This window comes from Chaetodon trifascialis, chromosome 6 (assembly GCF_039877785.1).
Source record: "Chaetodon trifascialis isolate fChaTrf1 chromosome 6, fChaTrf1.hap1, whole genome shotgun sequence".
Classification (NCBI taxonomy): domain Eukaryota; kingdom Metazoa; phylum Chordata; class Actinopteri; order Chaetodontiformes; family Chaetodontidae; genus Chaetodon; species Chaetodon trifascialis.
The window spans coordinates 14,613,313-14,626,276 of NC_092061.1; the positions used below are offsets into that span (position 1 = coordinate 14,613,313).

Here is a 12,964-nt window from a genome sequence, read left to right on the forward strand (position 1 = left end):
CAGAACACTACAGATCACTTTGTAACCACACAGTAAAGGCAGAATAGTGGCAGTTGAAGGATGAGTGAGAGCTCAACACTAACTTTTCTTATGCCAGCATGGCAAGCAGGCATCAGGTTTTGGTTGCCAACAAATTCTGTATAGTTTGGGTTTTATCTGATAGTTAAGCATTCAGAATTTGAATCTGAGGCATTAACAGTTAACAGTGTCCACCCTCAATTCCCGGTATACAAAATACCAGTCGTGCAGCTGTTGTTATGTTCCTCACAGATCCCTCAAAAAATGAATCCAGCTAATTCAAAAGGGTGTGCCAGCTCTTGTAGCCTCCACTATATTCATTATGTTGTAGAGCCCACTTATGTTGCTTTGAGCTCCAGTGCTCGTCTAGCCCCGCAGTTCTGTAGAATGTGCTACCCTGAACCAGTGAATTTTTCAGCATCACTTTCCATCCAGCTCAAAATGCCTCCCTTCACCTCCCAAGATGTCACAGATGTCCTGTGTTGTTTCATTCAGGTTCTTCTGTTTCTTTGTCTGCTAAATCAGTTTGCACATTTGTTTGTGATGTCACCACATCACAGCTAATACTTATTTATTTTGGGGTGCTCATTGCTCTGTTTGTGCCTGTGCCTGTGCCTGTGCCTGTGCCTGTGCCTGTGCCTGTGCGTGTGCGTGTGCGTGTGCGTGTGCGTGTGCGTGTGCGTGTGCGTGTGTGTGTGTGTGTGTGTGTGTGTGTGTGTGTGTGTGCGCGCATGTGCTTTGTTTGCCAATTTCTGGAAATGGTTGCCATTGGCAACCTGGCAACTGCTACTGTTGAGCTTTGGACCCCAAAGCCCTGGAGCGTATTTTCATACTTCATCTCTTTGCATCTTCTCCCTCATGCATGGAAACATTCCAGAATATATCATCTTTAAATGTAAATTTTGTAAAGCACAAACTCATACACCACACACACACTCGCACCACTCTGTAACAAAGTCTGGCTCATTATTCCTTTTTTTTTTTTCCCTTCCCTCAAGCTGTTAGTTTGACCTCACGTTTCTAGTCTTCCACACAGCATTGCAAAGACACACACTTACACAAACTTTCACACTCCTGCTTTCCTGTCTTTTCATTTGGTTTTGTTAACCAGCTAGTAAAGTGTCAAAGCTTTGTGCATCATCTTCAATCTGCAGTCAGGGCCAGCATGCTTTGGCAAACTGATTGCCTTATGTATTGCCTTGTAAAAGGAAAAAGGACCTCATCGAAAAAAAATTTGTGGCTGCGTGTGTGTTTGTGTGTTTAGGTGGTGGTAAATGGAGTAGGTGGTGCCAGTGGAGACCAGGATACTGAGAACACAGAGCTGATGGCCATCTACACTAAAGAAAATCAAAGAGCGGAGAAGGTAACTCGTGAGGAGAAATGGAGAAGTGAAACACAATCCTCATGTCAACTAAAATGCTAGTTAACCCCAAACAAGCCTCTATGTAAGCAGACTGACACATAGTCACATGTTTCAATAAGATTAGTCATAATCGCAGTCAGAATCACATTTTCCCTGACTTTTCTTTTCCCTCTTCACCTTTCACCTACATTATTAGAGCTGTAATCCTCAAGACTTCACTTCTAGTGAATCTGGCGACACTAGTGGTTGTAGTAGTAACAAGCGTGGTTTAATATGATGGCAAACACACACTGAACAGCATCAGCATCATAGAGCATCTGTTTACAGAGCAACCAAACAAACTCACATTGTTTTGTCAAAGAAGCTCTGATGTGATTTCATGCTGCACATGGTGTGAGTACTTTTCCACACAGCAGCAAGTTTCCAGCAAGGAGGTGTGAAAAATGTAAACTCATGTGCTGACTTGTTTTCTAGATACAGTTTTGATTAATGTTTGTGGTCAGTACTAACCTCTGACAAATGCATTGCTTTTCCTGTGGTTGCTCCACATAAAATCACCCTGCACTTTGCCAGTTAAATGATGTTGAAAATAAAGAAAACATGAAACAGGTAACTGCTGGACATCTTTACAGCACAACAATCTGCCTTATATTATGTTAAGTCAAGCAAATGAAAAGCAGAAGTCCAATATTGCTGATCAGTCGTATTTTCAGAAAAGTCTCCATTCATGTGCCTTTCCTTAAAAAAAAAAAACAACCTCATGGAAAACTCAATTTCATGTTTCATTACTTACCTAATTCTTCGTATTTAAAACAGTAAAGCTCATACACTCATTTCTACTGTAACAGCACAGAAAAGTCCTGATGAAATGGACCTGAAATCAGAGTTTCCATCTTATCTTTCCTTGTTCTTCTTCTGTGCTCTTTCCTCATTGTCACTATGACTGTGCGTTTTTCTTCACTGAGAGAATGAAGTCATGTATTGTTTTCTCTTTCACACTCTTTCTTTTTGACTTTCTTTTTTTTATCATTTCCTTTTTTATCATTCATAAATTTCACCCTCCCTCACAGCTCAGACACACTGAGCAGACATCACTTGAAATGATTAGGTGCCATCTGGCACTTATTTTCCCTAACCCTTTGCATCAAAAAATTCTACCAGAATGCATTATTTTTTTAACCTTTTACAGTGTGAAGTGAAGTGTACAGTACAGAGTAAACATGTCAAGAAAGATATAAAGCTATAGTTCATTCTGTTTCTGTGTGTGTGTGTGTGTGTGTGTGTGTGTGTGTGTGTGTGTGTGTGTGTGTGTGTGTGTGTGTGTGTGTGTGTGTGTGTGTGTGTGTGTGTGTGTGTGTGTGTGTGTGTGTGTAGAGCTCAATGTCTGAGACGTTGGACAGCACAGACAGTGTGGATGCAAGGAGGATGGATATGATCTATACCATTGAAGACACCCCGCCCTGGTATCTGTGTGTGTTCTTGGGTTTACAGGTAAATTGACACACAGCTGTGTTTTTTATTTTTTCCACAAATCTGCGTCACTGACTTACAATGTGTAATCACTCGTCAGTATAGTTTGTCCACCTGACGATCACATAAGAGAAGTGAGAAATGTCTCACCATATCAACTGGAAAACATGCATTTACATGTGTCTTGTGTAATCAGGCTGTGTCCTATTTTTTACGCTGGTTGTACTCAGTCAGTACTGAGTACAGTACATTTTTTTTTCATCACACCGAATCATTATATATGACGCAACTGGAAGCTAGACATGTAAATAGGATTTTGCTCACAGTCATCATGTTGGTGGTTCAGTGGGTTTATGTTCTCAGTGTGTGTGAACACAACGTGTTTGTATGACACTGGACTCTTGTCCTCTGTCACATAGTCATCACTGAGAAGATACCATATCTGCAAAAGAAACCAAAAATATAAGAGATTTAGCGAGCACGTTGGACATTGGACACAGATCTGCATTGGACATTAAATATGGTAGAAGATTCTGCCTCATTCATCAGAACAGTCTGGCCGTTGCGTTGATTGGCAATCCTGGTGCCAGACTCAGAACAGATTAACAAAGGCTGACAGCTAAAGATTAGTTTGAATTGGTCCTGACAACAGAAGAAACTACATATTGGCTGTTCATCATAATGCTTTATTACTATAGAAATTTTAATGAACTGCATTTTCTGACTTTAAACATAAATGTTTTACAAATACACTGAAATAGTAACTTCACCACAGATGAAACTGCACTTATACTGGAAGTAACAAACCATATCACTACAAAATATAGAATTTCATTCCTAAACGATCAAACAAACCAAACTATTCAAGGAAAAGTGCAAACACACCCTCCATCTTCTTTGTTCAGAAAGGGTTTGCCACAGACGAGCAGGCTTCCTTTTAGATTCAGCAGTTCCACCCACACGGGTAGCAGCCCGGGTCAGGTGGAGGAAGGTTAGAGTGGGAGTGAATTTTCCACACGTAACCACAATTATGCTGATTGGCTGATCCTTTTGGAAAATATCTAAATCCGCTCTGGGAATGTTAGGGTGTAGTCCAGGGATGAATACCAGTAATTAGTGAGCCAGACTGTTGTGTGTGGAGTTATGGTCATTTTAAAGACATCATCAAGAGGTATGGCAATTATCAGGTGTGACTTTAGAAAATCAAAATGATGTGTGTATTTATTTATTTTTTGCTGTGTTCTCCACTTCTATATCAAATTTGGTGAAAAGCATAGGGGCTTTGGAGAGTAAAAAAATTTTTTTCTTTTTTTAATTGATTGATTTATTAATTCATTTATATTTTTGCAAAACACAATCAGTTTGAACCAAAGGATGTGGGATGTTATGTTTTGTGCCTGGGAGGAAATCTGATATATATGGAAATATCCTTAAAGGCGTTTTTGCGCTGTGCTGACTTAACAATCAAAATCTCATGTCAAGTGAAGTCAAAGAATGGAGACACACACACACACACACACACACACACCCATAATACACACTGACTCTGTCGCCTCTTGTCTTTGCAGCACTACTTGACATGTTTCAGTGGAACTATCGCGGTGCCATTTCTCCTCGCTGAGGCGATGTGTGTCGGCTTCGATCAGTGGGCCACCAGTCAGCTCATAGGGACCATCTTCTTCTGTGTAGGGATCACCACCCTGCTACAGACCACACTGGGCTGCAGGTACACACAATCACCTTGCATATCTTCTGAATGGAGACAACAGAGCAGAGGTAGCTGAAACGGTGGCGTTTACATGCATGCCAGAGAGATGAGTGACATGCATTTCACTCTGACATGCTTATTTTCCTCTGTCAACTAAAGACACAGCTATATCTTTGCTGGCAAGAGGCCTGCTTTCAGCCATGCAATATGTCACCACGCTGACTGCTTACACACATTCTTTCTTCTTCCTCCTCATCCACAACAAGCTCATTGGTTTCGCTGATGTTGAGCCTTCAGGTTGTTGTCGTTGCACCATGTGATGATGCTCTCTATCATTCTTCTGTGAAATAGTCTGGAATTGAAGACAGCATGTTTCACCCTGGAAAATTATTCAGTGGAATCATACAGCTTCAGTTTCACCAAAAAGACACTTAATACCATTTATTGAATTCCTTCAAAGTCCTCACTACTCGTGAGTCATGACAGACATGTAAACTGCAGAGGTATACAACTGCAAGGTGCTAATTTTAGCTTTTCTTTCACGAAAGAGGAACAGTTCAGTGAGATAAACTCAGTTTGTGTAATAAATCTAATCTTTCCATCACATCGTGGCACATTCCAAGATTTTCATTATTGTTCCTGGAATTCAGCAGCAGCCCCCACCACTCTGGCCAAATCACCTTATTTAGACAAACCCAGACAGTGACAGATAGTCGCTGTTCGGTTTGACAAAACTCCATGGCCTTGACTGATGCCTCAGTAAAATAGTGTGCAAACACAGTCTTATGTACTTTTCTTCTTACTCAAGCATAAAATGGGTTCAGAGAAACTTTTTTTTTTATTATTGAAAGGTGTATGTGGTGGGGAAGGCTGTCTGTCTATATACCAAAATGACTCAGGACTTTGTTCTCTCTGTTATTTGGTTAGACCAGACCACAGGCTTATTTATCTTATTTAGCCTTATTTAGTGATCTTTCCAAATGTTTAAATAAGGAACCAATATGTATGTCTGGAAACTTAATCTCTGTGGTTGTAATTCATGAAAAAAATGAATGATTAAAATTTTATCTATATTGAGGTATCTAGCCTTTAACTCCGCCACAGGAGTTAAAGGAGTATACCACCAATTTAGTATTGCACTTCCATAAAAAGTGGGACTTGAGAGACAGAAAAATAAATAAATAAATAAGTAAATTGTCAAAATATACTGACTTGTAGTCTGTAACACAGTATGGCTCAATCTCCACAGACATGTTATGTGTGTCCCTTTAATATCAGCAGCAGCAGAAGTCACTAGAAGGGCACTCAGAGTGCAGACCTCTGCCAAGGCCAATGCTTCACTTTCCTATGATATGCAAATCTGCAAGTTCAACCACTATACATGCCTAGATATATTTGGAAAACTATTAGAATTATATTCATTGGAAATATTTCATGTACGTAACATTCATTTGAAAACACTCATGCACGCATACGTAAATATCAAATGCTTAAACTGAAAGTTTCTTATCAAAAACAGTTGTTATGAGAAACTGTGGCCGTTCCTCAATATGCGTTCTTCTCTGTACTTGTGTTCTTGTGTACTTGAGAAACATCATCAGTCTCAGTCCAAGTACTGTTCCAACTGTCCCTGAGTGCTCCATAACAACTGTATGAAGCTTGAGCAACTACATGTGCCAGCTGACTGAGGATTACTGGTACCTTGTCCCATGCCACACCTTTTCACCAAAATCATGCCAGTCACTTTTCAGTAATCTGGCTGACAGACAAGCAAACAGACCATACCAGAACACCACATAACCTCCGTGGTGGAGATAACAAAAAAGCTTCTGCAGTATTTCTCTTATCACAGTAGCTACAGGGACTCTTTCAGGTCAGCTACCAGGGCGATGGCTCTCAAGAAAAGATTTGTCTATTTCTCTCTCTCGTTCTTCCTTGCTCTCTCACACAAACAACCCCACAGTCTGGTCTTGGCTTCAACATGAATGGCATTCCTGTCACACCAACAGCCTACACTCTGTGTGTCAGTGCTGAGCTGAGGTGACACATCCAGCCACTGTCTCTCTGTGGGTTACTGTCTCCTGAGAGATTCCACTGAGTTGAAACCAAAGAGGAGAGGAGGCAAATGTCAAAGGCATGTTGATGCTGAACACAAAAACATGTCCTCAGTTGTCTGATTGGTGGTCAAATACAGCGGTGAATGCACCCAAAATGTGTTGCTGGACAAACTGTACTCTAATCAGTACGCACATTGAAGGTTTTCAATCTTAATATCAGGCTACTAACAGGTTTGCATGTTCATACAGTAGGTGTGTGATGTGTATGTTTCACATCTTGAGGAAGCTGGTTTGCCTGGTGGAGAACAGCAATAGACAACAATATGTGTTTTTTGTTTTTTAGTTCGAGTACATACATTTCTGTGAACTGATGTCTTCTGCGAGTCGCAAATTTAGGACAGCAAGAGTCATTCTGATGCCACATGTAAACAGTGAGGCAACTCAGAAGATATCTGAATGCTGAAAAATGAAATGAAAAAACTAAATAAATATATATCCCAGTCCTAAACCTAATGGGGGGAGTAATCTCTGATAGAAAGAACAGGTCTTACATCCAGTCCTTAGCTGGCATACCCAACTGGCTTGTTACCCAACAAAAGACCAGAGGGGTTCTTACACTCCACACGGTGAAAGATTGACAGATAAATGGGAATAATTACTGACAAGAATAGCATGAACTCTCTGTCCCACAATGATGACTTGTAATTGACATGCTGGCACACCCGGTGGTTCTACACAGAAAATCACCTTGTTTGCCTCTGAATACTCCTTTTGTTGCAAATTAGTCTGATTATCCAAACTCATAACATCTTTGCTGTTCTTGTGTTTAGGTTGCCTCTTTTCCAGGCCAGCGCTTTCGCCTTCCTCGCACCAGCCAGAGCCATCCTGTCACTGGACAAATGGAAGTGTAATAATACAGGTAACCCCTCTGTCTCTCACTTTTGGCTCGGTCAGTATAGACGCTCCCGTCTGATATGGCATGATAAAAGCTGGCTTATTGTGTCTTTGCTTACTTTGATCCCAACTCCTAACACTGCCAGCATCAAAGCCTGCAAATACAGCAGAGAATTAAACGTAACTAGAGTTATGAATCACATCTTTTTAATTTCTCATCTTCTCGTCTTTTTCCATCACCAGAAGTTCCAGTATTCAACAGCACAGAGCTCTTCCACACAGAGCACATCTGGCACCCCAGGATACGAGAGGTGAGGCAAAGAAATGAGAGACTCCGACTTGAAAGGTGGATAGGAAGGGAGGAGGGGGAGGATGGATCGACAAAAAACTGGTATAAAACATATCCTTGTAAAAATTAAATGAGCTCAGTAAACATGAGCATGCTGCAAGACGTTATTCAACTTAAATTGAATAATTTCTTACACAATTTTTTACACAATTGTAGTTGAATAATGGATCTTTTTATCTTGAAACAGTGTGAAATGAGCCAAACTGGGACATCACTGTGTGCATATGGCTGCAGGGTTTGATTTTCTGTGACAGGAGCTGTTAATTTGTATTAACCTTTTTCCGTTTGCGTAATCCAGTTGAGTAATTGTTTTTTATGTGAAGTGATCGAGACTCGACTCAATCAAATTGAATCAAATTGTTGCGTGAGACATGGATGGGCTGAGGGCAGCAGGAACGTGCGGGTAATAAAAGCTGACAGGAGAACACAAAGACAGATAAAGATGGGACAAACAGGATTATCAACGCCGGTTATTCAGTAATCCCGTTTCCTCCATACAAAATGTTCCTCATTTTTGATTCTTAAATTTGATTTCATATGTTATTTGACTACAATGAGAAAAATGCTAGTGATGTACTAGCTTTCCTCCAGGACATTTGTTTTTATGTGATCGGTGCTGAGCAGAATCCATCAGATCCAACACATGCTGATGATCTCATGATCAGTATAGATGGTTCCAACCTTTCTGTCACGTAAAGTCCCACTTCTCATTTTTCCTGAAGCTTAATAAACCGAATATTCATTTTCATAAAATGTAGGCATAAAATGAGGCACTCTTTATTTCAGGTGAGGCGGGGGAGGGGGGGGGGTTCCTTTGCCAAATGCTGCAGGGAGGTGTCCATTTAGATTTAAGTGTTTAATTAAACATCTAGTTGCTTCAGGCACCATCGTCTTGTATCCCTCTGAGCCTGCACCTGTACTTCATGGGCTTGAGTTGTTGACTCAAAGTGAACATGATTTCAAAGAGTTTCAGTGGTAGTTCCATGTTCTGCCACTTTTTTTCAGCATTTCTTCTTCATTAATCCCCTTTTTTTGTCTCTATAATTTCTTTCTGTCAGATCCAAGGGGCTATCATTGTGTCATCCCTGGTTGAGGTGTGTATTGGCGCGCTGGGTCTGCCCGGGATCCTACTTAAGTACATCGGACCTCTGACCATCACCCCTACCGTGGCCCTTATCGGCCTGTCTGGTTTCCAGGCTGCAGGGGAGAGGGCTGGAAAACACTGGGGCATTGCTATGCTGTAAGTACACACTCAGGTGTCAGCAAAAACATCTTTTAAGTGGCCTGAAATCCACTTCTCTGTTGTCCCCTTTGTATGTTCAGTATGTTCTGATGATGGTGATTCAGATGGATGTACATCAGTGTGATAGTGCAGCTGGGCAGAAATGCATTTCCATGTATTTTGTGGAAATAACTGAATGTACTGATCATGGACAGCTTTAGCAGATAATGATGCAGGGTGGTATGGCAGGTTTCGATAAGTGTTTCGGTACTGTTTTTATCTGCCATGGAAACCTGTCACCATTGTTCTCTGTTGATTTTTTTTCTTACACAAATGGTTCAGACTGTGAAGATGCAGACGCAGGATTAACTCATGGGGGAAGATCCACTTCAGATATTCACATGGTGTGACACCAGTTCCTGCTGTGTCATGGCTGTTGACACTGCAGCTGGAGGGCCCCTCCTCTCGCTCTGCAGGGACTGAGGCTATGTGCCTGTAATTGCCACTGATTTGCTCCTTCTGAGGCAGTTAAGATAATTGATTGGCTCTGAAACCTCTGGGGCCCCAGTCAGACGTAGATGGGAGGAAACATGAATAGAAAATTAGGTCTCTCAAAGGAGATTATACAGTGTAGAAAATGATAAACACAACAAGATTGTTTCTGTCTGCAGGACTATCTTCTTGGTGCTGCTCTTCTCTCAGTATGCCAGAAACGTTCACTTCCCTCTGCCAGTCTATAAAGCCAAGAAAGGCTGGACTTCCTATAGGCTGCAGGTCTTCAAAATGTTTCCTGTAAGTACACAACTTCTCATAAAAGGACCTTACATACCTTTGCTTTTGTGCCTTTTTAACAAACTGTGTCTGGGCTCCACTTTTGATTTGTTTTTCTTAGTAAATATTCTGCTCTCTTTTATTGAATTGACCTTGGTTTCTTTACAACTCCCCCCTTACCTCCACCACAAAGTGTGTTACCATCTAAGTCACAAATTATTCAACAGAGCTAATCTCCATCTCCCTGGGAAGTTAAGAGGTTTCCCTTTGCCTGCCTTTTGTGCAGCGTGTAAATCAGTCTTTCCCTGCCCTCTGCTGGTGATGTATTGAATAATAAAAATGCTCTTAAATTCACATCATTATGCCATACCTGTCTCCTCAAACGGCTTCCTGTTGCTTTTTGCTTTTTACTGGGTCACTCTTAATTGTAAAAATGTTAAAAGTGACTTGATTTTGTATCAGTCAACATGCCAGAGCCTTGGAAGCTAACAACACTGTGCAACATGGATGTGCTTATTTTCACTGTAAATTAAAGTGTGGCAAATGAATAACAATAAGTTAGAGTGAAGCAGAAGTTAAAGCATCTCTGTCTTCTTTACTGTGACGCATCTCTTACTTATGACAGGGATTTAGATTTGAACTCTTCGATTGATTGATTGATTGGATCGTTCAGAAGTTGACATGATTCAGTGAATACAGCCAGTGTTGTCATATGGAGCTTGTTGACCTCCACCCCCACCTTCATCATATGTATTTTTTACATATTTGACATAAAACCAGATTACTGAACACATCTGATATAACTGTCATAAGGATGCAGGATGAGAATTGATGACATGTTTTGTTTTTTATTTGACTTCATCCTTGTTGTGAATGTCTGATAAGTTTTTTTTTTCTCTCTTGGACCCAGATCATCATGGCCATCCTGGTGTCGTGGCTGCTGTGTTTCATTTTCACTGTAACTGATGTTTTCCCGCCGGAGGTAGACAAGTACGGCTTCTACGCCCGCACAGACGCACGTCAAGGAATCCTCGCCGTTGCACCGTGGTTTAAGATCCCATATCCCTGTAAGTGTGTTTATGAAGAGAAAGAGGAGGCAGATGCTGTTGGAAAGCATTGTTGACGTTAATGCCTGGACTCTGTGTCCAGGCATTAACGTCAGCCCACTGCACTTAATGCAGCTGTTCTTTGTCAGTGATGTCACTATGATATGTACAGTGCAGATGGAAAACAATGAGGAAGTATGCCCATACAGAGGAATTAGTCTGACCGTGTTGACCCAGTATACTGTATAAATAGAGGGAGGGGCAGATACTATTAGTGTAAATCGCTTTAAAATCCAAGAACAAATTTAGAAATTAAACTGAAAAGTACAAAACTGATATAAAAGCTGAACCTTCTCAATATGGACCACAGCAAAACCCCCGCCGGTGGCAATGAGGCAGGAAGTGTCATTTTTAAGATATTTTCTATGTGTTTACCTCAACAGTCCAGTGGGGCCTTCCTACTGTAACAGCTGCAGGTGTGATCGGCATGATGAGCGCTGTGGTGGCCAGCATCATCGAATCGATTGGAGATTACTACGCCTGTGCACGCCTCTCTTGTGCTCCTCCGCCTCCCATCCATGCCATCAATAGGTAACTCTTTTTTCTGTTCTTCTTCATTGTCTCTAACATTTCAATTGGCTCATGAAGTGTCACACAGACATTTTACTGTCTGGAGATTTGCTTTAATTAGGTTGTTTTTCCTTTGTCTCTTTAGGGGGATATTTGTAGAAGGTATTTCCTGTGTGCTGGATGGTCTTTTTGGGACAGGAAATGGCTCCACCTCATCCAGTCCAAATATAGGTGTCCTGGGAATCACAAAGGTAACACACACCTGTATTCTTAGAGTTTCTGTTCTTAACCTGCCTTTTGTTTTTGACTATTTGAATGATTTGGGGTTGAGAGCTGTTGGTTGGTCGAACTTAACAATATGATGTCGCCTTGGGCTCTGGAAAATTGTAATGGGTATTTTTCACAATTTTCTGACATTTATTGACAAAGTAATAGGTATATTGATTCAGAATGAAAATAATCGGGGGCTCCCCTACATTAAACCGATTAGCCCTTCATACAAAGTGTCATTCCATTAAGGTGGAGGTCTACATCAACTGTGAGACGCACACATCACTCTCTGTCATGAGCAGGAAACATCCATCAACATGCATAATGATGGGCTTCATTCATTCAGCTTCAACTACCTTATATTTAACTGTAAATGACTTTTGTTAACCAACATGCACTATAAAATAGATGTGGATTTTTTTCTCTTTTTTTAAAGATTTTGCCTCTATTGTCCTCATGCTTCGAGTTAGGGTTAGTGGAGAACAAGTCAACAGCAAAATAGATTTTCTAGTCCTCATCCACTCCAGCCTGCTGCTTTCAGTCTTTGATATGGTGTACCCTCCTCACACAGATGGAGGTTTTAAGAGTGAGTAGCTTTCCCTTTACTCTATCTGATCTCTGATCGGTCTTCCAGGTGGGCAGCAGGCGTGTGATCCAGTATGGAGCTGCCATGATGCTGCTGCTGGGGCTCGTGGGTAAATTCAGCGCTCTGTTTGCCTCTCTGCCTGACCCTGTCCTTGGAGCTCTGTTCTGCACCCTGTTTGGTATGATCACAGCGGTGGGACTGTCCAACCTGCAGTTTGTTGACCTCAATTCCTCCAGGAACCTCTTTGTTCTGGGTTTCTCCATCTTCTTTGGTCTCATGCTGCCAAGCTACCTCAAGCAGAACCCGCTGGTCACTGGTGAGTGGAGACCCCTTCTGTACAGTATACAAACCAGGACCGGGCAATATCACAGCCCCAATACACTTTTGTTCAGACACGTCTTAAGCTCCTGTCTCTGTATCTTTCTCAGGCATCGTTGAGATTGACCAAGTGTTGAACGTACTCCTCACCACTGCCATGTTTGTTGGAGGCTCTGTCGCCTTCATTTTGGACAATACTATCCCCGGTAAGGTGTTTAATCCACTCTTTTTCACATTTGCCACTCTAAAATGTATTGTCATTGTGCTATCAAGGTTATGGCTGGATGGAAAGGTGGTTTACAGGATGCAAGAAAATTATAAT

At 41.3% G+C, this 12,964-nt stretch overlaps 1 protein-coding gene across 2 annotated transcripts in view; it reads left to right on the top strand.

The window, feature by feature from the left end:
* The window catches only part of slc23a2 (solute carrier family 23 member 2), a 35,696-nt gene that overhangs the window by 17,365 nt on the left and 5,367 nt on the right, over positions 1-12,964 (top strand). For both annotated transcript variants that reach the window (XM_070965134.1, XM_070965135.1), the window contains 12 exons: positions 1,283-1,381; positions 2,756-2,872; positions 4,420-4,577; positions 7,447-7,535; positions 7,754-7,821; positions 8,918-9,099; positions 9,753-9,873; positions 10,763-10,919; positions 11,342-11,489; positions 11,614-11,719; positions 12,373-12,640; positions 12,753-12,848. In XM_070965134.1, the coding sequence (XP_070821235.1) occupies positions 1,283-1,381; positions 2,756-2,872; positions 4,420-4,577; positions 7,447-7,535; positions 7,754-7,821; positions 8,918-9,099; positions 9,753-9,873; positions 10,763-10,919; positions 11,342-11,489; positions 11,614-11,719; positions 12,373-12,640; positions 12,753-12,848 (1,609 nt within the window). The remainder of the gene's footprint in view (positions 1-1,282; positions 1,382-2,755; positions 2,873-4,419; positions 4,578-7,446; positions 7,536-7,753; positions 7,822-8,917; positions 9,100-9,752; positions 9,874-10,762; positions 10,920-11,341; positions 11,490-11,613; positions 11,720-12,372; positions 12,641-12,752; positions 12,849-12,964) is intronic.